General features: G+C 35.5%; 1 protein-coding gene across 1 annotated transcript; it reads left to right on the plus strand.

Annotated features, from left to right (window-relative positions):
- Positions 1-3938: 3938 nt before the first annotated feature.
- LOC129885720 (uncharacterized) lies at positions 3939-15531 on the plus strand. The gene is made up of 6 exons (XM_055960109.1): positions 3939-4319; positions 4430-4525; positions 12369-12409; positions 12511-12628; positions 13184-13264; positions 15261-15531. Exons 1-6 carry the CDS (start codon positions 4113-4115, stop codon positions 15315-15317), a joined length of 600 nt encoding a protein of 199 aa, XP_055816084.1. The 5' UTR covers positions 3939-4112; the 3' UTR covers positions 15318-15531.
- Positions 15532-22334: the final 6803 nt, after the last annotated feature.

Consider the following 22334-nt stretch of genomic DNA (forward strand, 5'->3'; position numbering starts at 1 on the left):
ATTTACAAAGGTTCTGAGATTTTTATTTTTTATTTTTCTAATGCACCTTTTGTCAGTACACAGTAATATTATTTTTTTAATAATTTAATAATTATTTAAAATTATTCGTATATTTTATTTAGATATTTTAATTAGAATTTATATCTATTGAATATTTAAATTATTCAAAACATGTAGCTACTAAACAAAAAAATCCACACTTTTTTTAAGCGCGTGAAGATATTTCAATTGATATTTTTGTTTTTTTCTTCTCCAAAAGATTTGCTTTTTTTTGACACTTGACATTAATAAACGGAGTAACTGAAAAACAAAAATTATCCATTCTTTAAAACAATAATTTCTTTTTAAAAAAAAATCAGCCCCCTCGTCATCCCGCTCCCCACCCCCACTTAACAAGTTCATCTTCTCCAGTCTCCACCCCATTTTTCTTTCTTAGCCTTTCTGTGTTCTCATTTTGCGGCAACTCTTTTCTTTTTTTTTCTTATTTTGTTTCTTTTATATTAAGAAATAATATTTCATATGCAATTTTAGTTTAGTACTTGAATTTGAAAGAAAACAAACTATGAATTATTATACGAAGTAAGCATAAAAAATTTATTGGATTTAAATCCATAAATTAATTTGTACTATATTAAATTCAAGAAAATAGTCCAAATATTGTGGCAATCCAAGTCAAAGCCACTAAAATTATACCACGTGTCGAGCTATGTGGCAATTCAAATCAAATTAAATAAGCCACTAAAAACATGTCACATGTCAAAGTTATGTGGCAATCCGAATCAAGTTAAATAAGACGCTAAAATCATGTCACATGTCAAATTTATGTGGCAATTCAAGTCAAATTAAAATGAGTCACTAGAATAATGTCACGTGTATATGTGACATGTTCTGACCAACCAAATTAAAGCTCTTCATCAAGGGAATCTGATTGGTCAGTTCAAATTGACCAATCAAATCACACAGGCATACCACTATCTACAACTATAAATAGAGGTCTTCATTATTCTCGAGGGGGGTTTGAAGAACAAGAAGCAAGAAGAGAGCTCGTGGATCAAAGGACGAAAATTCTATACAAAGCTACAAAGTTCAAGTAATCAAATTCAAGTTCAAGTTCAAGATCAAGAACGAAGGCAAATATCAAGAAGTTCAAGATGAGGTTACTTGTTCATATTTATTATTCGTCATAACCATACAAGTGTTCGTGACGAATAATTCAAATCCAAATTTGAAGACGAAGATTCAAGATCATGTTATTCAAGCCCTTGACTCTAAATCAAATTCAAGTTCAACGTATTCCATATTATTTGAAGAATGAGAGGATTATCATAGAGATTGTACTACACACTATATTTTGAAATCAAATATTACACTTTATTTCTCTAATTTTTTGGTCTTGATTATTTATTTTTATCGGCTCAAAAATTTATTGTTTACACGAAGAAAAAAGTTAGGTGGTTGGCTTGGGCGTGGGTGCCTGCGTGGGGGAATAGAAATGGAGTTACTTTATTATTTTTTTTACTGATTATTTACGGGGTGAAAATAATTTTATTTTTTAACTAAAAATTCATTTATTATTTTGGTTAAAAATTCATTTATTATTATGTCAGTGTGACACATGTCACCGCCTTATTTGTCTCTTTTTATGACACCAGCAAGTAAGATACACACGTAATATTTTTCAGGTTGATTGTCATTTTGTATTTAATAGGTATAAATTTATGAAGATTGGAGTGTCTAATAGGAACAAAAGTTTGTTTAGGTGTCCAAGTGAGATATGCGAACAACTTTGAGTGGCTGTTAATGACTTAAGCCTTTTTTTAATGCACCTTTTCAGATATTTAACACATCATACCTCAACTTTTAGTTGTCCGAGATCATTATGCGAAATACATTGATAGATAATTAAAAATTAATTTAGATATATAATTTATTTATTTTTATAAAAAATCTGATATATTTCTTAGTTTTGTTATTTAGAGATAATATATTTTTAATTATAAAAGTATTTCATATATATTTTTATCCTAGCAAAAGTGACTTACATGTATCAATTGCTATAAAAACATCTCACGTATATCTATACTGTTATAAAAGTGAAAAAAAATAAAATTAATTTTTTTGAGCTTAATTTAAAACAGATTCATGTAGGGGTATATATGATTCTTCTAGCAAAGTTTTGAGATATATTTGATATTTTTCACACATAAATAATTTTTTTTTTTATTATTATTATTATTTGAGTTTCTTATTCTTATTTCATTTTTTTCATTCTTTAATGCAAAAATAAGAGAAATAAACAAAAGTTTGAATGAAAAAAAAATTAAAATAAATTTTCTTGTGACTATATTGTAATTTAATTTTTGTATTCGTAAAAAAACTTGGGACATCTATAATAAAATTTACGAGAAAATATGTGAAAATAAATAAATTTGACCATCAAAATAAAAAATTTAAATTAGCCGTTGAATAAAAAAAGTCAAAAAAATAATAATATTCCGTGATAAAGATCAAATATATCCCAATATGGATTTTTTCTAATAAAAAATATTTTTAAATTATTTTTTTCTCTTAGAGGAAAATGATACATGTGGGCCATTTGTGTAACATTAATGGTATAGATAAGCCACTTTCGTAATGAGGGATATATCAACTCAAAATGATAAAGTTGAAATGTATATTTATAAAGCCTTTTCAATATAAAAATTCCACAAGTCGTTGAAACTATCAATTTTTTTAATATAATTTTATCAAATAAATGAATTATAGTTCATAAAGAAGATATCAAAATATTTTAAAGGAAGAATTACTTACCAATATGTACAAAAAATAAAAAAGAATTTCAACAAAATGGCGGTATGTATATGTAATGTATTTAATATTATATAAATAGTGTATACCATATACGTGTAATCTATCGATATTATATAAGTAGTGTATATCGTATATATTCTAAGAAGCTTTAGTGGCTAAAGAAATATTTGAATTTCGTCCAACTCAAAATCATCTTTTACTTAAAAGTTAGATATGAGTGTTTCTTGATATTTCAAGATTTTTATATATAATTAACTAAAAAAAAATACATTTGCCATACATCAAATTTTAAATTCAATCTTTGAAAAAGATTTGAACATGAAAAAGGATGAAAATGAAGGACGGAAGGAGGAGGAAGAAGAAAGATCCTAAGAATCATTATGACAGGGAGAAGCCCAAAGAAAGAAAAAAAATCTACTTAAATACACGACAATTTTTTTTTACCTAAATACATGACGTATTTTATCATATTTTTTAAAATTTTCTATTATTCAAAAAAATTACAAATTTTTTTACTCTCTGCTATTTTTGATACATCACTTTATATCATGTATCGGGATGTGGGATACATCATTTTATATGATGTATCTATTGGATACATCACTTTGTGCGATGTATCAATCGGATACATCACTTACGCTATGTATCAGGACTTTTTGAGATGTATCCGGATTCTACCAAATTTAAGAGATTTTTATAATTTGAAAAAAAAATAGGGACAAAACATAATCAACTCTTAATACTATGAGATTTGTATAATTCTTTTAAAAAAATGCATGTGATGAAAGATTTTAGGCCGAATGACCACTTTATATAATTAATGATAATTGAATTATTTACCTTTTGAAGTGGCTTCGTAGTTTGAGTTTGAGACTTTCATGTTAAAGAACTTAAATTCAAAATTTCTTGCTAAAAAAACAAAAAATTTACCTTTGAATCGAATTCGCCGCACAAATTTGGCTATTGTGGGTTATCTCTTCTATCGAGTTTTTCTTGTCACCGTAAAAAATGAGCGAGTTATTTTGGGCAAGGAATTTTGATCACATTTTGTCTATTTTTTTTTTTAAAAAATATCTTCAATTTCCATCCATGTAGGACAGACACGTGTCAGCCACGAACAAATATCTTGACAAGAAGGCGAAGAACCTCGAAAGCAGAAGATTCAAAACCACCTGAAATCCTCTGCCGGTATTCTCAATTCTCATTCCCGAGTGTGCCGAAGTAAAAAAAATAAAATGCAATTCCATTAATAATCCGGGGAAACTTACACTTTGAAGCTCGATTTGAGAAATTGAACGAAAATGGAGAGAGAAATCGAAGGAACAGTGAGCTCCCCGACGCAGACGGTTAACGACGGTCGTTCAATCTCACCCAGTAGAGTCCGAAGCGGACCCGACCCGTTCCTGGTGACTTGTAGATTGTTCAACTTTGTTACTGCCTTGGCTGCTATTCTCTGCATTGTTGTTAATGTTTACTCTGCTGTTCGTTCCTTTAAGCATGGATATGACGTAAGCCCTTCCTTTCCTGCCATGTATTTGTGATAATGTGTCGTCTCCTGCTTAGTGTCTGAATAACTGCAGTACTCGGACCTTATTGTGGTTTTTGGAGAATTTTCTAGGTATTTGATGGAATTTTCCGCTGTTATGCGGTGGTGATTGCGGTTATAGTGGTTGTTGCGGAGACCGAATGGGGATTTTTCATCAAGTTCTGGAAGGTGAGTCGTGAAGTCTTGGTTTTTCTTGTGTTGTTTGCTGGCATATGTTTGAAATGATGCGTTGTAATTGGAACTGTTCTAACTTTAATACTGATAATAGTATGTGTTTGCATTTGGTTCTGCTTTATTCACCAAATCAAACAGTAATGATTCAAATGATGATAATGTGAACGTAGGTTTGTAACATCAATCATTACAGTTTTAACAACACAATCAACTTAGTAACATCATATAGTAATAGTAGGGAGCCACCCAATAATGAGGGTGCCTCAGGCAACAATAATGCTTTTGAAAAGAAAAAAGGAAAAAAAGATTTATACAATGAACATAAGTACTTTCTGTCTGCTCTTTTCCTCCAAAGGTTGGGAGATCTGCTAGCCATGTTCTGTTGTTACTTTTTAGGATGATTTTGTGACTAATGAGAAAGGTTCGATTATTTTGTCTTAATTTGTTCATGAACCGATCATAAGTAATCATTTTGTTTTCCATAATCCAGTTCTTCTTCCGTCTCTTAGCTATTCATACAAGGTTTTGATGAGGCAAAGGCTATTTTTGGTAAAATTAGGAAACTGTATTTGCAACCAACTAGGAAAGGTTAATTTCCTTCCTATCAGAGTTTGTGTCCAACTAGGAGAGGATTGCCTACCATAACTCAAGAGTAATACATCTATATAAGGCATGAAGATTGGACAGATTCACTACCCTTTGCACGCATAGAGATCTAATTGTGTTAAAGGCATTAGAGCAGATCAATCAAAGCAGTCTTCAAGCGATTAGAGATATGTTGTTTATTCGTGTTTTATTTGAGAGTTATTTGTGACAAGGAGCGGGTTTGACTTCTTGTAAGAGTTGAGAGTTGTAGAAACAATTCTAGTGAATTGTTTTGAGGTTAGGTGCTAGAGTTAGTCTCTTGGATTATTAGTTTGTAATCATAAAACTTTGAGTTTTGAAGTTAATAGAAGGTATGGTTGTTACTCCTTTAGCGAAGAGGTTATCCACAAGAAGATCATTGTGTTCTTTACTCTGTTCTCTGTTTTCGATCAAAACATCAAACTAAGAACTTAGTCTCAAAGATAGTTGAAGGTATCAACTTTCTTCAATTAGTATCAGAGCAGGACTTTTCATCAAAGGCTAAAACCTGAAAAGGATCGATGGTTGCACCTCTAACTGCGTAGGAACTTCTAAGACTTGGCCACCCTTATTCAATGGAAAATGTTGTGGTTGGTGGAAAAACATGATGATAGATCATCTCATTGGTGATAGTGTCGATCTCTAGAATGTTGTCTTGGAAAGACCTACTATCCCTATGAAACCATCCGTTGATGGGAAGGATCAGATACCCAAATATTGAAAGGAATGAGAAGCTGCTGACAAGATTGCTATACAAAACAATGCCAAAGTAAGAGAGATTTTAATATGTGGTATAGGACCTGTATGAATCTCCTCTTGTCAAAGTGCCAAACAAATCTGGGATACTCTCCAAATTGCTTATGAAGGAACCACTACTGTCAAGAAAGCAAAAATTGATAATCTTAACTGGTAATATGAACTTTATAGAATGAAGGAAGGTGAAAACATTTAGGACATGCACACCAAGTTTACACCATTTTAAATTAAATTCACTCGCTAGGTGAAGATATCCCACAGGCAAGGCTGTTAGAAAACTCCTAAGTGTGCTACCTGAATCCTGGGAAAGAAAGGTAGAAGCAATTATAGAAGCAAGAAATTTGGATACATTGGCAATGGATAAGCTCATTGGAAATCTGACTACTTATGAACTAAAGAAGAGTCAAGAAAAGGACATTGGTACTAAGAGGAAGGATAAGACTCTTGTCTCTTAAAGCTACTGAAACTATTGAGTATGAGGAAGAAACTCTGGCCTTGGCTTTGGTGACTACAAAATTCCAAAGGATGTTCAAAAGAGGCAAGAACTATCAAAGGAAGTCCTCCAAAACACAAGAAAAGAAAGTCCAAGTATGTCGTAAATATGAAAGTCCTGATCACTTAATAAAGTTCTGCCCCTTATGTGCTATAGAACACAAGAAGGCTGCTATAGAAAAGGCAGGACATCAAGGAAAAGAACTCACCTTATCATCACATAGGAAGATGACTTCACAAGCGACAGATATAGTTGTTCAAAGAGCCCTGACTGCCATGGGAGAGAAAAGCTATGAAACTAATGATGAAAACTCCTAAAACCAGTCACTGCTTGCTATGATAGAAGCAAAAAAGGGAGACACTCTAGCTCTTCTAGCCATGAGTGACTCTGAAAGTGAAGGTGAAGAAGAAAAATCAGTAGCTGAAACACCTGATGTCAAGAAGAAAGAAGTACCCAATAACAATATTTCTCAGGAAACTGAAGAAACCTCCTTAGCCCTCATGGCAGGCTCAAACTCAGAACATGATGAACCTAAGGTATGCTTTTCTGATTTAAGAACTAAATTACACACCTGTTCTAAAGCAAAACTTGAAACACTGTCTAAATTTTTTATAGATGCTTATTATTCAATATGTTCTGAAAAGGAGAACTTACTAAATGATTATGCATCTCTGAGAATGGAGTGAGAATCCTTCGTTTTGGTAAAAGGGACTCGTGGAGGAAGAGATGGAGATGGAGTGGAAGACACAGAGGGTGTGGATTTTGGTTTGCTAGGGGGTTTGACAACCTCTTTCTTTTTGGTGCCAGGGATGGGTATGGACTCCATTTGGGTACACTTAGGGTTGAGTATGATATCACTATCGCTGTCTATGTCGACATCGTTCGGTGATGAGGGTTTTGACTCAGTAGGAGGAGGGATAGTAGAATCTTGCTAATCAAATGTCCAAGAGTAGTCAAGGAAATCTGATTTATGAGGCGTAAGAGATGGTGGATGTGTCATCTGTTCATTGACGAGTGATTTTGGTGGAGAGAATGGAAGCGTTGGTGATGGAGACTGCGATTGTTCCCCTCGAGTGGTGGAAGGGATGTACTCCTCATTGTCGGAGTAATCTACCAGTGGGACTGAGGGTTTGAAGGTTGATGAAGCCATTTGATGGAGGTAGTTTGGTTGTTGGAAGAGATGCAAAGTTTGTTGTGAAAGAGTTGAGGATCAGGTCCTTTTCTTGCTCAAGAAAAACTCTCCTGCATACACAAACTCTTTCAAAAACTTTTAAATATATTCACTAAAATTGTTTATTGTCATACAAGTGAGGACCTAATCCCTAACAAGAACCCTTCATCCTATTGTTTCGTTAGATGGATATACGCAGGAAATTCACAACTCTGTGCCTTAATGATTACCTCTCTTTTCAAAAACTGACATCTGTCATTTTGACTCCCCCATTACTCTTTTCCACACAAAACTGTCCATCTTCCTCTTCTTGATCAAGAAAAACTCTCTCCCGCGTACTTAAACTGTTTCACAACATACCTTGCATCTCTATCCCACAACCAGACTACCTTTATCAAATGACTTCATCAACCTCCAGACCCTTAGTCCCACTGGTAGATTACTCCGACGATGAGGAGTACATCCCCTCCACCACTAAAAGAACAATCGCGGTCTCCATCGCCAACGCTTCCATTCTCCCCACCAAAATCACCCATCATGACACATCCACCATCTCTTACGCCTCATAAATCAAATTTCCTTGACTACTCTTGGACATCTGATGAACAAGAGTTCACTATCCCTCCTCCTATTGAGTCAAAACCCTCATCGCCAGATGATGTCGACATAGACAACGATGGTGATATCATACTCAACCCTAAATGTACTCGAATGGAGTCCATACCCATCCCCGGCACCAAAAAGAAAGGGGCTGCCAAATCCCCTAGCAAACCAAAAACCAATAGACGTTGACGAAGAGGATGATGATGATGAGGTGTGTACTCCACAAGTTGGGAGAAATAAAAATTATGATTTTTTTTGCGTTTGGGGCCTCATGCGTACTATGCAACCCAAACCTTTTTGAAAGGATGGTTGTTGGACAGTGAGGTAATGTCAAATTCTTTTGTTCAAAATTTGTTGGGTAGGCTTAGTTTTCAGGGATGGGAGCATTTGTTTGTTGCTTTAAATCCTCAGTTTTATAAAAATGAAGTTGTCGAATTTTATACAAATTATAAAATGTTTGATGGGTTGGTGGTTAGTAGCAAGGTGAATGGAGTAGATATAGTGTTTGATTGTGAAAAGTTTGGAGAATTCTTGATTGTTCCTTCGGAAGGTTTGGAGGAATATGTATGGAAAAAGGATAAGGACTACATGCTCACAAACAAGTTCTCATAGGGAAAGAAACCAGGGTTGGGAGGAAAGTGTTGAAGAGGGAGATGTCTTCTCTTCATAAACTTTTATTTGAAATAGTAAATAAGGAGGTACTGCCTAGGGAGAGGAAGATGTCATGAGGCAAGCTTTCGTGATATGGGTATCATGAATGCCCTTGATTTGAATGAAAAGATAAATTTGCCCGCACTCATGATAAAACATATGTGGAGGGTTACTTCACCCAAGACTGGCCCTCATGGGATGGCTTATGGGTTCTTACTAACACAGGTTTTCAAGAAATGTGAGGTGCCTTTGGGCGAAGGGTCAGCCGGCACAAAAAATGACAGGATTACCCTGTCTACATTGAAGGAATGTGACTGTGTAGCGGCTTTTGCAAGGAAGAAGAGTACCAGCCCAATGACACAGTCTATCTTGGACTTGGATGCTGCCTTGAAGGAGAATGCTGAGCTACGACAGGAGAATGCTCGCTTGAGGGAACGACTGGATGCTTGCCCAAGCATATGTAGACTCTTTGAAGATTGAGATGATTGCACAGCAGGGACAACACCTCCACCATATCCAAGTCTCGATGGACCTCCTTCCCAAAGCAAAGTCTCCCTCCCAAATCCCTCAAAAGTGACTTCCTACGGTTTCTCCATCCCAGTGACCATCTTTTATTCTTCTTTTAAGACAATGTTTTGGTTTTGATTGTAAATATTTGATAATGTTTTGTTTAGGGCCACATGTGGCTTAAATTGTGCATGCTAAGAATGGGGTGGATGTTTTGCATTGCACAACTTTTGTTGCATCTTGAATGACTAATCCTTTTGGATCTTTAGATTGTTTCTCCTGTAGGTGGCTCGTTGCCTTGCTTATTCTTATTTATTGCACTTTACTATCTTGTTTTTTAATGATGTCAAAAGGGGGAAGAAGTTGATGCTTATATACTACTAGGGGTGTTCATGGTTCGGTTTGGGTCGGTTATTGATTAAAACCATAACCAAACCAATTTAATCGGTTATTAAATGTCTAAAACCATAACCAAACCAAGTAAAATAATAACCACGGGTTTGGTTATTGTCGGTTTGGTTCGGTTATTCGATTTATGACTAGCCGAGACAATTCAAATATTCTCTCTCTACATTCTTCAAATTCTTACGAAGCTCTTTTTTCCTCATGGCCCACAAAGGTTCGAAACAAAAAAGGAAACAACTTAAACATTCGAAACAAAAAAGAAAACAACTTAAAATCAATTTAAAATTTGAAAAACTTCTTACAAACCTTCTCAAAATTTGACAATCTTGTACTTGGGGTTGAGAATTTGAGGTTGCTCTTGAGCCTTCACTATTAGTCTATGACTGTGAGTCTGTGACTTTGTGAGAAACCAACGTGAGAGGAACAGAAATGTAAAAGGAAAATAGATACTAAGGTTTTAAAGTTTTAACTTTTACCTTATGTTGCTGCGTGCTGCTTAAGTGCTTAGTACTTGTTAGGAATTTAGGATTTAGAATTGAGGATTTAGAATTGGGCTTGAGAGTTGGGCTAATGGGCTTGGATTGTTGGACTTGGACTGCTGTTTAGTGTTTATTAGAATTTATAATTGGGCTTGGATTGTTGGGCCTTAAAAATAAGTAGATTAATATTAAATTAATAATTAAAAGGTATAAAATATCTTTAATTATTTATGAAAAACTAATATTATACATATAAATAATTATAAATTTTATGTATATAATTATCAGTTTGGTTCGGTTATTTTTTTTCTATAACCATAACCAAACCAAATATTATCGGTTATTCAAATTTAAAACCAAACCAAATCAAATGTCGGTTTTTTTATTCGGTTTGGTTAAATTTTCGGTTTGGTTTTGATTTTAATCAAAACTGTGAACAGCCCTATATACTACTATGCCAGATGATTGCTTATACTAATGAAAGCATGCTTTGCAAACTCTGAAAGTTCCTAAATGAGATGTATGTTTGCCATCATCAAAAAGGGGGAAAATGAAGAGTAGAGGTCTACGAATTCAATTCCTACAAGGTTTTGATGAGGCAAAGGCTATTTTTGGTAAACTTAGGAAATTGTGTTTGCAACCAACTAGGAAAGGTTTATTTCCTTTCTATCAGAGTTTGTGTCCAACTAGGAGAGGATTGCCTACCATAACTCAAGAGTACTACATCAATATAAGGCATGAAGATTGGACAGATTTACTACCCTTTGCACGCATAGAGATCCAATCGTGTTAAAGGCATTAGAGCAGATCAATCAAAGCAGTCTTCAAGCGATTAGAGATAGGTTGTTTATTCGTGTTTTATTTGAGAGTTCTTTGTGACAAGGAGCGAGTTTGACTTCTTATAAGAATTGAGAGTTGTAGAAACAATTCTAGTGAATTGTTTTGAGGTTAGGTGCTAGAGTTAGTCTCTTGGATTATTAGTTTGTAATCATAAAACTTTGAGTTTTGAAGTTAATAGAAGGTGTGGTTGTTACTCATTTAGCGAGGAGGTTTTCCACAAGAAGATCATTGTGTTCTTTACTTTGTTCTTTGTTTTCGATCAAAACATCAAACTAAGAATTTAGTTCCTAAGATAGTTGAAGGGTATCAACTTTCTTCAAGAAGCTCAGTCTCCCATTTGGAAATAGAGGTAACCCATCTACAAATTGCAAATAGAAAACTATATTTCTGTCTTTTATTTGCTACATCGTCAAGCTTCCTTTCTGGAAAATTAACCATTGGTCAGGAACATACAAATGGTTTCCTTTGATTCAACATAGTCGTGAACCCAAACACTCAAAAGAATGGTATGGGAGCTCAAAAATTAGACTGATAATACAACCTATCGAAAAAGAAGAAGTTAGATTGATAATATGTTCTTGTGGTAAAGTTGAGTTTATGGTTTGACTGAGATTTATTAATCAAGAATGTCAGTTGTAATTTATCTAACACTGATAAAAGATAGCTAACAATTGTAAATGCCATGCGTCACTTAGAGATTCAGAAGTTTAAGGATGAACAAGTTTGGTCTTTTGGGCTATATAATGTTGGAAATGTCATACTATACTATCATTCATTTAGATTGATCTTTGAACAATATTAATATTTAGGGAAAACATGGAATAAAAAATAAGGAGCACTAGGATGTACTAACCATGTGAAAATATCCTTGATTTACCCATAATTAGCAGTTAGTTAAGATACAATTGTTTGTCCAGGTGCAGCAAAAGTGGGGGTTTCCCCCTTTCAATGTCTGTCTTTTAATGCTCAAACTCATTCTCAGAAGCATCCATTATATTATGTCATTTTTTCTTCCTCTCTATTCTTCTCATCATCAGTTACAGCATTAACCTTTATAGTCTCGCATTAAACCTAATAAATCTAGATATAGCTTAATTATTTTAATGTTCCAGCAGTTTTGCTTCTCATAGCACTGCTGGAAAGGTTCTCTTGTTCTTAGGTGCTAAACTTTAAGAATAATATCCTTCTATGTGGTATGCAGTATTATTTTCATGTGCTTTCTAGTCGCTTGTTCATTTAGACCTAATACCCTTTACAATAAATAAAATCCCAATAGTACTGATGCCAAATTTCAATGACTTCGTGTAGGTGTTGGAGTTTTCAGCTGGAAGGGGCATGCTACAGATCTTGTAAGCAAGACTTTTGGCCTGATGAGCTTGTTGAGATCAGATTTAACATAATAGTTGGTTTTTGGGGGGGAACTCACTCTCCAATTTCTGGTTTGTTCTAGTGTTGCAGTGATGACCAGAGCTTATCCTGAGGATTATGGGCAAAGGAATGGCTTCATCCTTCTCCGGAACATAGCTAGCTACTTTCTTCTTACCTGTGGTGCAATTTGCATTATATCAGTAAGTTCAGGAAACCATCAGGTTGCTACACGGCAATCACTTCTCTGTCAGGGTCCATACTGTTGTAGCTTGTATTTGATATGATACAATGCTGAAGAGTATGACGTGGGGCCTTGCTTCTCTTGGTCTCCATCCACCTCCTGTAGAGGCGGTAAATATGAATATCTGTAACAGATTGTCTTTAGCTTTCAGACAGGAGAATTCCTTACAAGAATGCAAGCAGTGCGGCACCTGTCAATTAGGCTATCGGAAGTTATGCTTATTAATATTATGCTGGATGGTCTTAAACATCATTTGTTTACATGACCATGTAAATCTTAAAGAGTGTTTACTAGGTCTCCATGATATACAGTGTGCTGTTAAAGATTACAGCCTGTTGTTTGAATGCCTGCATTCTGTGCCATTTCTTTAACTTCAGTTATCTTGTGTTTAAGCATGAGGGCTTGCTTCTAACTGCACACATGCTATTAGGATCCATCTTGTTGAGTCTTTTTGGGGTACCATATGATACAATAGATTTTCACTTTGTTGTTTCTTGACTTATGTTACTTGTAGGGAATGTTGTGCTTTGGATTTATCAAACGTGCTCGTCAGGCGAAAGAAGTATCCAGGGAGCAAGCAATTAACGACCTGCAGGTAATCCATAATATCATGTTACACGCTTGTCTGTTTGGAAGCAACTTGAGCTGAACATTAGAGGGAGAGTTAGATATGTGATGCTTCTCCAGGCCTTACATGGGCCTCGCTCTCTAAATTTCTTCTTGTTTCTCAGTGTCTTCTCTGGTACTCTGGTTTTCTGCTGCTTCCACTCATCTTTTCTCCAAATAGTATGTACCATCCAACCTTCCATACTATTCAGCTTAAAACCCTAATGCTACTCTCTGTTAGAGACGATATGAAAAGAGAAAAGGTGGACAGAGTTGTCATTAATCTTCTTATCGTGTCCATATTGATTAAGCTTACAACTGGATGCAAGTGGATTTGGTTCAGAGGTTTTCTGTTGTAAAAAATCAAAATGGTGTATACTTATAGCCAATTTTGCAAATATCACCTGGTGTGATATAACTAGCAACTATTACTGGGCCATAGCTCTGCCATTAAGTTTCGAGTCACAAGCTGTAGCTTGCAAGAGTACCTCTCAATAATTGGTAGGAGAGACAGAGCTAAAACGACAAGACTTCAAGGACTTCAAAAACTCAAATTTGTTCATGTTAAGAAGTTGGGCTTTGTATATATTCTTACAGTTGTCGATATGTGTGTATCTCATTCTTTGGTGGCTGGTTATCATTGTAGCTCTGATCTTTCCAGCAAAGAAAAGTAGAATAGAAGGTGGGTAGTTAGACACACATTACATTTTATTGGAATCAGAGGCAACATATTTGTGCAAAAAGGGGAGATTTTTGGTTACAGGGATTCATGGAATTTTTTTTAGGTCAATGATATTGCAGATAAAGGTTTCTTGGAAATGATTCTAATCAAATTCTTGTTCAGTCAGTAGGTACTATTTTTTAATGAATCTGGTCTCCAAGCTAGGTGATAGTGTTGCACATTCCATTTTAGTTGGAATTAGAGGTAAATTATATGTGCAGGAGGGGAGATTTGGATCCAGGTATTGTAGATGAAAGGTTTTCAGAAATCTGTCTAATTACATTCTGGTTTAGCCAGAAGGTGATAATGTCCTTTTAAAAAAAAGAAATTTGCGGTGGTTTCCAAGCTAGGTGAGATTGTTTTAGTGGAGGTTCAGACTAGGGATCTGCAGGTTGTTGCTCCTACACCTTAACCACTTAGGCATCCTGTTTTCGACTAAGGTGATAGTGTACTCAGACTTTTCAGTTGAAAAAATAATGATAATAATTAGAACATCTAATATAGCATGTATTCCCGAGTGAAGCATGTGTAGTTAAACTTGCATGCATTCTAGCTGGAACCGTGGTTCATACCTCTGTCATAGGACATATTTAGGCGCTAGTATTTCTGGAGAACATTTTGAATAAGTGATACTCAATAGCAGCAGAGGTTGACAAGTATTCATTATAGTTTTGTGGATATAGTTTTAAGGACTTATACTCATCATTTTGTTAGTTGTATATTAAATTGATATTGACGAATATAGTAATAAGTTTTTTTCTTGTAGAGCTTTTAGGAATAGCATTAGGTGACAATAGGATTTCATGTCCCCAGCCCTACCCTCTCTGGGAGTCTCCTGTCCATGTCCCCACCCCGCCAACTACCCAAAGGAAGCAATTGCTGCTTTGCTTATCTGTTGCCACTCAGTTTATAACGTAATTACATTGAGAAGAGTTGTTTTGCAAAGTCTGTAAGGTTACATGAGAACTACAGTGCTTTTGATTGTGCTTCTCATTTTTTAAATAATGGCAGCAAACCCTTATTGCTTGCCTTCATATTCGGATATGCCAAGCCCTGAAGCTGTGCAGGCAAAAAAGAGATCTCCATTCCCCAATTCCCTCTTCACAACTCCAAACTGCATCCTTAAGAGTTTGAATTGAACAATTGGTTCTTGAATTGAACAATTGGTTCTCGACCTGCTCCTATTTCCATTGTGGATGACTCAACTCATCTGTTTATCTCCTACTCACTATTCCTGAAAACATATTAATGATTATAATTCCAGGAACTGGAGCGTCGTAGAGAAGAGCTTGAAGCTCTGTTGATACAGGAGAGGGCTTGAGAAATAGAGCTGTGTAAGGCTACGGCAAACACTGTCAAAATTGGGGAGAAAGCTTGGAAAGGAGAGCTCAAATGAACATTAACGTTTGTATGTTTTACATGCCTTGTTACCTATGTGAGATTGAAAATTTTCACTAGATGTATTGCAAAATCTGTACAGTTACATCGACTATTTTCCTAACAGCAGTTATTGTACTAAACCAGGTGTTTGTCTATTCTTTCATTCCTTATTCGTTTTACATGCTTCGTATTGTTGTTATGTTAGAGCAGGACGAATTATTTTACTCATTATTCAGTAGCCTTTACAAAACCGTTTTTTCAATGGTGTTTGATTTGCTACCTGAATTTCTATTTCCTATGAAGCTGATCTCCTTAGATGGTATATAATGGAACCAGTTTACAATAAGTAAATTTTGGCAAACATTAAGATGCATCACGGTTAATTTAGTAGTGAGATCAGAGATGTGATAATCATGTTTAAAGAGATTGAAACACGACCGAGTGAAATGGTGAATGTTTCAGGTTTATAGTTCAGATTGTAATAGGTGTTTAGGTGCTTTTTTCACAGGATTGCACAGTTGAGTATGTATGAATATCAATTTTCAGGCTATTAATTTATTGTCGTCTCCAAACAAAGAGTACATAGGTCACTATAGAACTTGCCTTTTGATTCAATAACTCCTCTTGATCCAAACGTCCAATTATATGTCACTTTTTGAGAGGTCCAAATTTTTTTTCTTAAACTTGTGATGACTGGTATATTTCAAGTTTTTATTACTATTAAAGAATTGCGAAAATGACATTCACATCAGAGGGAAAAGAAGAGCTACGTATGCTAGGTTTTTTCCTCTCAAAATAAAAAGTAGATTCTTTGAAGTGTTACGACTTTATGAACTGTGTTATGAATTAACTAACTTGACAATTAATAAAGGAAAGAAAGTAAGAGAATATAGAAAGAGTACAAATAATTTTTCTTCTTGTATGTTTTTCTGCATACACTACACAAAGGAGAGGCTATATTTATAGCCATAAGATGTAGTAAAAACCAAGTGGACAACTTACCCACTTTTAGGTGGGGCCAACTTGGAAAATAACATCAATTATATAAGACTCCCCTGGGATGTCTATAAAAAGAAATCCTATTAAAAGAATAAATATATATAGTTATTTTCAATATCCATAAATATTGTGTCTCGTTAAAACCTTACTTAGGAAAAACTCAGTGGGAAAAAGCCTAGTGAAGAAAAAAGAGTACACATATCTGGTAATACGCCTTAAGTGCTGACCCATTAAAAATCTTACCAGAAAAACTCAGTGGGATAAAACCTTGGTTAAGGAAAAAAGAGTGCAACACGTATTTTACTCCCCCTAATGAAAGCTTCATTTGATATTTTGGAGACGACGCATTCCAATCTTATATCTTAGCTTCTCAAAATTCGATGTTGGTAATGCCTTTGTGAATAAATCTATAAGATTATCACTTGAACGAACTTGTTGTATATCAATATCATCATTCTTCTGAAGATCATGTGTGAAAAATAATTTTAGTGAAATATGTTTCGTTCTGTCTCCTTTTATGAAGCCACCTTTCAATTGAGCTATGCACGCAGCATTGTCTTCGAATATAATTGTGGATACTTTAATTATGGGTCTTCGAATATAATTGTGGGTAATAAGTCTCCAATCAACGATTCAAGGTATCGAACTATGGAGGGTGAGTCAAACCCAACATATATGCCCAACCTTTGTTGAGAACCCATCTTTGTACGTTGTAGTGGTGCTACAGACACATATACAACACAACCAAAATTTGTTAGATGGGCTATATCCAAATACTAATTGTGACGGAGAGTATTTATTATAATGTGTCATTCTGAGACGTACAAGTGCTGCTGCATGTAAGATAGCATGACCCCAAACTGTAACTGACAATTTTGTTTTCATTAGTAGATGTCTTGCTATTAATTGTAGGCGCTTAATAAATGACTCTGCAAGACCATTTTGAGTATGAACATGAGCAACAAGATGTTCAATTTTTATCTCAATTGATAAGCAATAATCATTAAATGCTTGAGATGTAAATTCTCCAGCATTATCAAGGCGGATGGCCTTAATTGGATAATCTGGGAATTGCGTTCTTAATCTTATTATTTGTGCTAACAACTTTGCAAACGCCAGGTTGCGGGATGATAAGAGGCACAGATAAGATCATCTAGATGATGCATCTATTAGGACCATAAAATATCTAAACAATCTATTAGGTGGATAAATAGGTCCACATATATCTCCATGTATATGCTCTAAAAAACTAGGATATTCGATCCCGGCCTTCAGGGTCGACGGTCCGGCAATTAATTTTCCTTGATAACAAGCAACACATGAAAATTCATCATTTGTAAGAATCTTCTGGTCTTTAACGGACGTCCAGTTGAATTTTCAAGAATTTGTCTCATTATTATTGATCCAGGATGACTTATTCGATCATGCCATAGCACAAATGTATTTAAATCAGTAAATTTCTGGTTTACGATCATATGTGTTTCAATTGCACTAATTTTTGCATAATATAGGCCAGACGACAAAGTTGGTAATTTTTCCAAAATATATATCTGGCTTGAGACACTCTTGGTTATACCAAGATATTCAGTATTCATTTCATTTAGTTTCTCAACATGATATATATTTCAGCGTATATCTTTAAAAACTTAACAAGTTTCTTCGGGATTTAGAAAAGAATAGTGCATCTTCTATAATAATTTTTGTCCCCTTAGGCAGAATTATAATAGTTTTTTCGGAGCCTTCAATCATTTTTGAATTACCAGAAATTATAGTAACATTTGCTTTTCTTCTAAGTAAGTTGGAAAAACATTTCTCGTCGTTAAAAATAACATGAGTTATTCCACTATCAATTACACAAATATCCTCGTGATTGATCATTGATCCAAATAAAATTTTAGGCATATCCATATTTTTCTTCAAAAAAGGAAATAAAATAAATATTATAATTAATACGTGGTTTATTACACAAATTTTATTTATTTACATGGATTAAGAAAATACAAACATAATATTTAGTACTGATAAAATAAAAATAAAAATAAAATGATTTAAATATTATTAGTCTTATCAATATTCATATTTTCTTCTGAAAAATTAAAGAAATCAGCTACATCCATATGCATAGGCTCAATATTGTCATCAGAGATAAAATTTATCTGTAGATTATTTTCTGCTCTTTTCAAGGACGCTTGATATAGCTGAACCAAACCTTTTAATGACCGCAAGTCCGCAATCAGTGCCCCATACCTCCACATCTATGACATACCATTTTTTAATTTTTCTTCAGTAAAGCTTCTGGTCTTTTACTCTGCCTTTTATATTGCTGATCATTTTTCAGTGCCAGCCGAGCATCATGATTATAATTTTTTCTTCGACCATGACCACGACCACGACCACGACTGGGCCATAGCCTCTTTCGCGTTGGTTATAATTTGCCTGATTCAGTTCAGAGAGTGGCAAAGAACCAATAGGCCGACTATCATGATTTTTTATTAATAGTTCATTGTGGCGTTCAGCAATAAAAAGGTGAGATAGTAATTCAGAATATTTTTTAAAATTCTTTCCGCGATATTGCTGCTGCAGGAGCATATTCGCGGGTAAAAATGTGGAGTATATTTTTTTGAGTTTATCTTGCTCAGTTATTTTAACTCCGCATAAATTTAACTGAGCTATAATTCTAAACAAAGTAGAATTATATTTAGTTATGTTTTTGAAAAATCAATTAATCTCAAATTTAGCCAATAATGACGTGCTTGTGAAAGCATAACCAACTTCAGGGGGTCATATCTTTTTTTAAAATTTTTTCACAATTTAAGAGGGGTTTTTAATGTCAGATATTGTAATTTTAGCCCTCATCAAGATGGTGACGGAGAAATATCATGACTTTTGCACGGTCTTGACTACATGCCGTATTTTCATCTTTGATGGTGTCTTCCAAACCCTTCGATTCTAAATGAATTTCGTCATCAAGTGTCCATGATAAGTAGCTTTTTCCAGAAATATCAAGAGCAACAAATTCAAGTTTTGAAATATTAGAAATTTTAAAAATATAAAATTCTTACCCCTTTTGTTACCTTCTAAAAATATAGCTCAAGCAAGAAAGACTCGTGCTGATAACGTGTTATGAATTAACTAACTTGATAATTAATAAAGGAAAGAAAGTAAGAGAATATAGACAGAGTACAAATAATTTTCTTTTTTTTACAACGACTCTTTCTTCTCTTCTTCTCCGATTACTTTTGCTTTGTTCTATTTTATCTTTGATATTTGCAGAAATAGGAGTATTTGTTTCCTCTGCAGTTTCTAGCTTGCTGGGTTTGGGATTGTTTTGAATGCACCCTATCTGTTTGATAAATTGTCTAAGAGGGAAAAGAGCTTGTTGGTAAGCCGACGTGAATGGTTACTCCGACGTGAACAATACTTCTGAAGTAAATTGTATTTTCCGGCGGCAATCAGATTCATTTCAACTGGAGTTGGTACCTCCGATTTTGGGTTTCCATATCTTCCTATATCTATTCTTTGTTCTTACACTTGTAATTATATTTTGCTGACTTTAGACCTTAGAATAATTTTGTAGTTCTTATAAGTTTTGTGGCTTTGGATAGTGATGGTAGATTAGGGTCATGTTCTCGCTCAGGGACGGGGAAATGGACGAGGGTAAAGAGGGGTAAATGGGTTAAAAGAGCGTCTAGACTGAGAGTAGGTTCTTGAAACATTGGAACGTTAACGAGAAAATTCATAGAGCTAGTTAAGATTCTTAAGAAGAGGAAGATTAATATAGCCTGTGTCCAAGAAACCAAATGGGTAGGTTCTAAAGCTAAGGAGGTAGACGGGTATAAGCTTTAGTTCTCTGGTAGATCGAAGTATAGGAATGGGGTAGGCATTTTAGTAGATAGCAATTTAAAGGATTAGGTGGTGGAGGTTAGAAGAATCACTGATAGGATGATGTCGATTAAGGTGGTCATTGAAGAAACCACGTTGAATATTATTAGTGCTTATGCGCCGCAAGAGGGCTTAGACAAGGAGGTTAAGAGGCGCTTTTGGGAGGATTTGGACGAATTAGTGAGAGGCATACCGCTTACTGAGAAGCTTTTTGTGGGAGGGATTTCAATGGGCACATCGGGTCTATTTCGGAAGGGTATGATGATGTGCATGGAGGCTTTGGCTTCGGGGACAGAAATGGAGGTGGAGTCTCACTTTTAGATTTTGCAAGAGCTTTTGGGCTGGTGATAGCCAATTCGAGTTTCCTAAAGAAGGAGGACCATTTGGTAACCTTCCGTAGTTCGGTGGTTAAGACCTAGATAGATTTTCTACTCCTTAGGAAGAATGATAAAGGTCTGTGCAAAGACTGTAAGGTCATTACGATTGACAACCTAACTACCCGACATAAACTCTTGGTGATGGATTTAAGAATCAAGGTGACAAGAAAGAAGAGGGTCGGGGATGACCGACCTATGATTAGATGGGGGAGTTTGACCATGGCTATTGCCTTGGAGATGGAAGAGAAATTGAAGGATATGGGGGCCTGGGATAGTAGTGGGGATGCGACCAGTATGTGGGTTAAGACGGCTAGTTGTATTAGGGCTGTAGCAAGGGAAGTGTTGGGAGTCTCACAGGTAGTCGTAGTCGGCATCGAGGGGACTGGTGATGGAATAGAGAAGTGCAAGGGAAGGTAGAAGCAAAGAAGATAGCGTATGCGAAGTTGATAGAAAGCAAGGATGAAGTGGAGAAGTGGATGAATGGAGAACTTTATAAGATAGCGAGGAAGGAGGCGAAGTCGGCGGTTTCGACGGCAAAAATGGCAGCTTTTGAACTCCTTTACGCTAAACTAGACGAGAAATAGGGGCATAGGAAATTGTTCAGGCTAGCCAGGGCGCGGGAGAGAAGGGCACGCGATGTGGATCAAGTGAAGTGCATTAAGGAAGAGCAAGGAAATGTATTAGTAGACGAGACCCTCATTAAATAGAGATGACAGTCCTACTTCCATAAACTCTTGAATGAAGAAAGAGACAAAGAGATTGTGTTGGGAGATTTGGAACATACAGGAAGGCGTCGCGATTTTGGGTGTTGCAAAAGTATTACGGTCAATGAGGTTAAAGGTGCTATTCGTAGGATGTATTGGGGAAGAGAGATCGAACCTGATGAGGTTTCTCTGGAATTTTAGAAGAGCGCGAGCTCGGTAGGTTTGGAGTGGATGACTAGACTATTTAATGTCATCCTTAAGATGGCAACGATGCCCGAAGAATGGAGGTCGAGCGTAATGATCCCCCTGTACAAGAACAAGGGAGATATCTAGAGCTGCGACAACTATAGAGGTATTAAGCTTCTAAGCCATACTATGAAAGTGTGTGAAAGAGTGGTGGAGATGAAGGTGAAGAGAGGAGTGTCTATTTCAAAGAACCAGTTCAGATTTATGCCGGGATGCTCAACTACAGAAGCCATCCATCTTATGAGGAGACTGGTGGAGAAGTATAAGGAGAGGAAGAGGGACTTGCATATGGTATTCATTGACCTAGAAAAGGCTTACGATAAAGTTCCACGAGAGATACTGTGGAGATATCTGGAGGCTAAAGATGTACCGATGGCGTATATTAGGGTGATCAAGGACATGTATGAGGGTGCCAAAACTAGGGTAAGGACAGTAGGAGGGGACTCAGAGTACTTTCCAGTTGTGATGGGGTTGCATCAAGGATCAACTCTTAGTCCATTTTTATTTGCCTTGTTGATGGATGGATTGACGCGACAAATTCAAGATGAGGTGCCATGATATATGCTTTTTGCGGATGACATAGTCCTGATCGATGAGACTCGTAGTGGAGTTAACACTAAGCTGGAGGATTGGAGACATACCTTGGAGTCTAAAGGGTTTAAGCTGAGTAGGACCAAGACAGAGTACTTAGAGTGCAAGATCAGTGAGACACCTCAGGAGATTGGCCCGGAAGTTAGGCTTGGCGACCAG

This window comes from Solanum dulcamara, chromosome 4, assembly GCF_947179165.1.
Source record: "Solanum dulcamara chromosome 4, daSolDulc1.2, whole genome shotgun sequence".
Taxonomy (NCBI): Eukaryota; Viridiplantae; Streptophyta; class Magnoliopsida; order Solanales; family Solanaceae; genus Solanum; species Solanum dulcamara.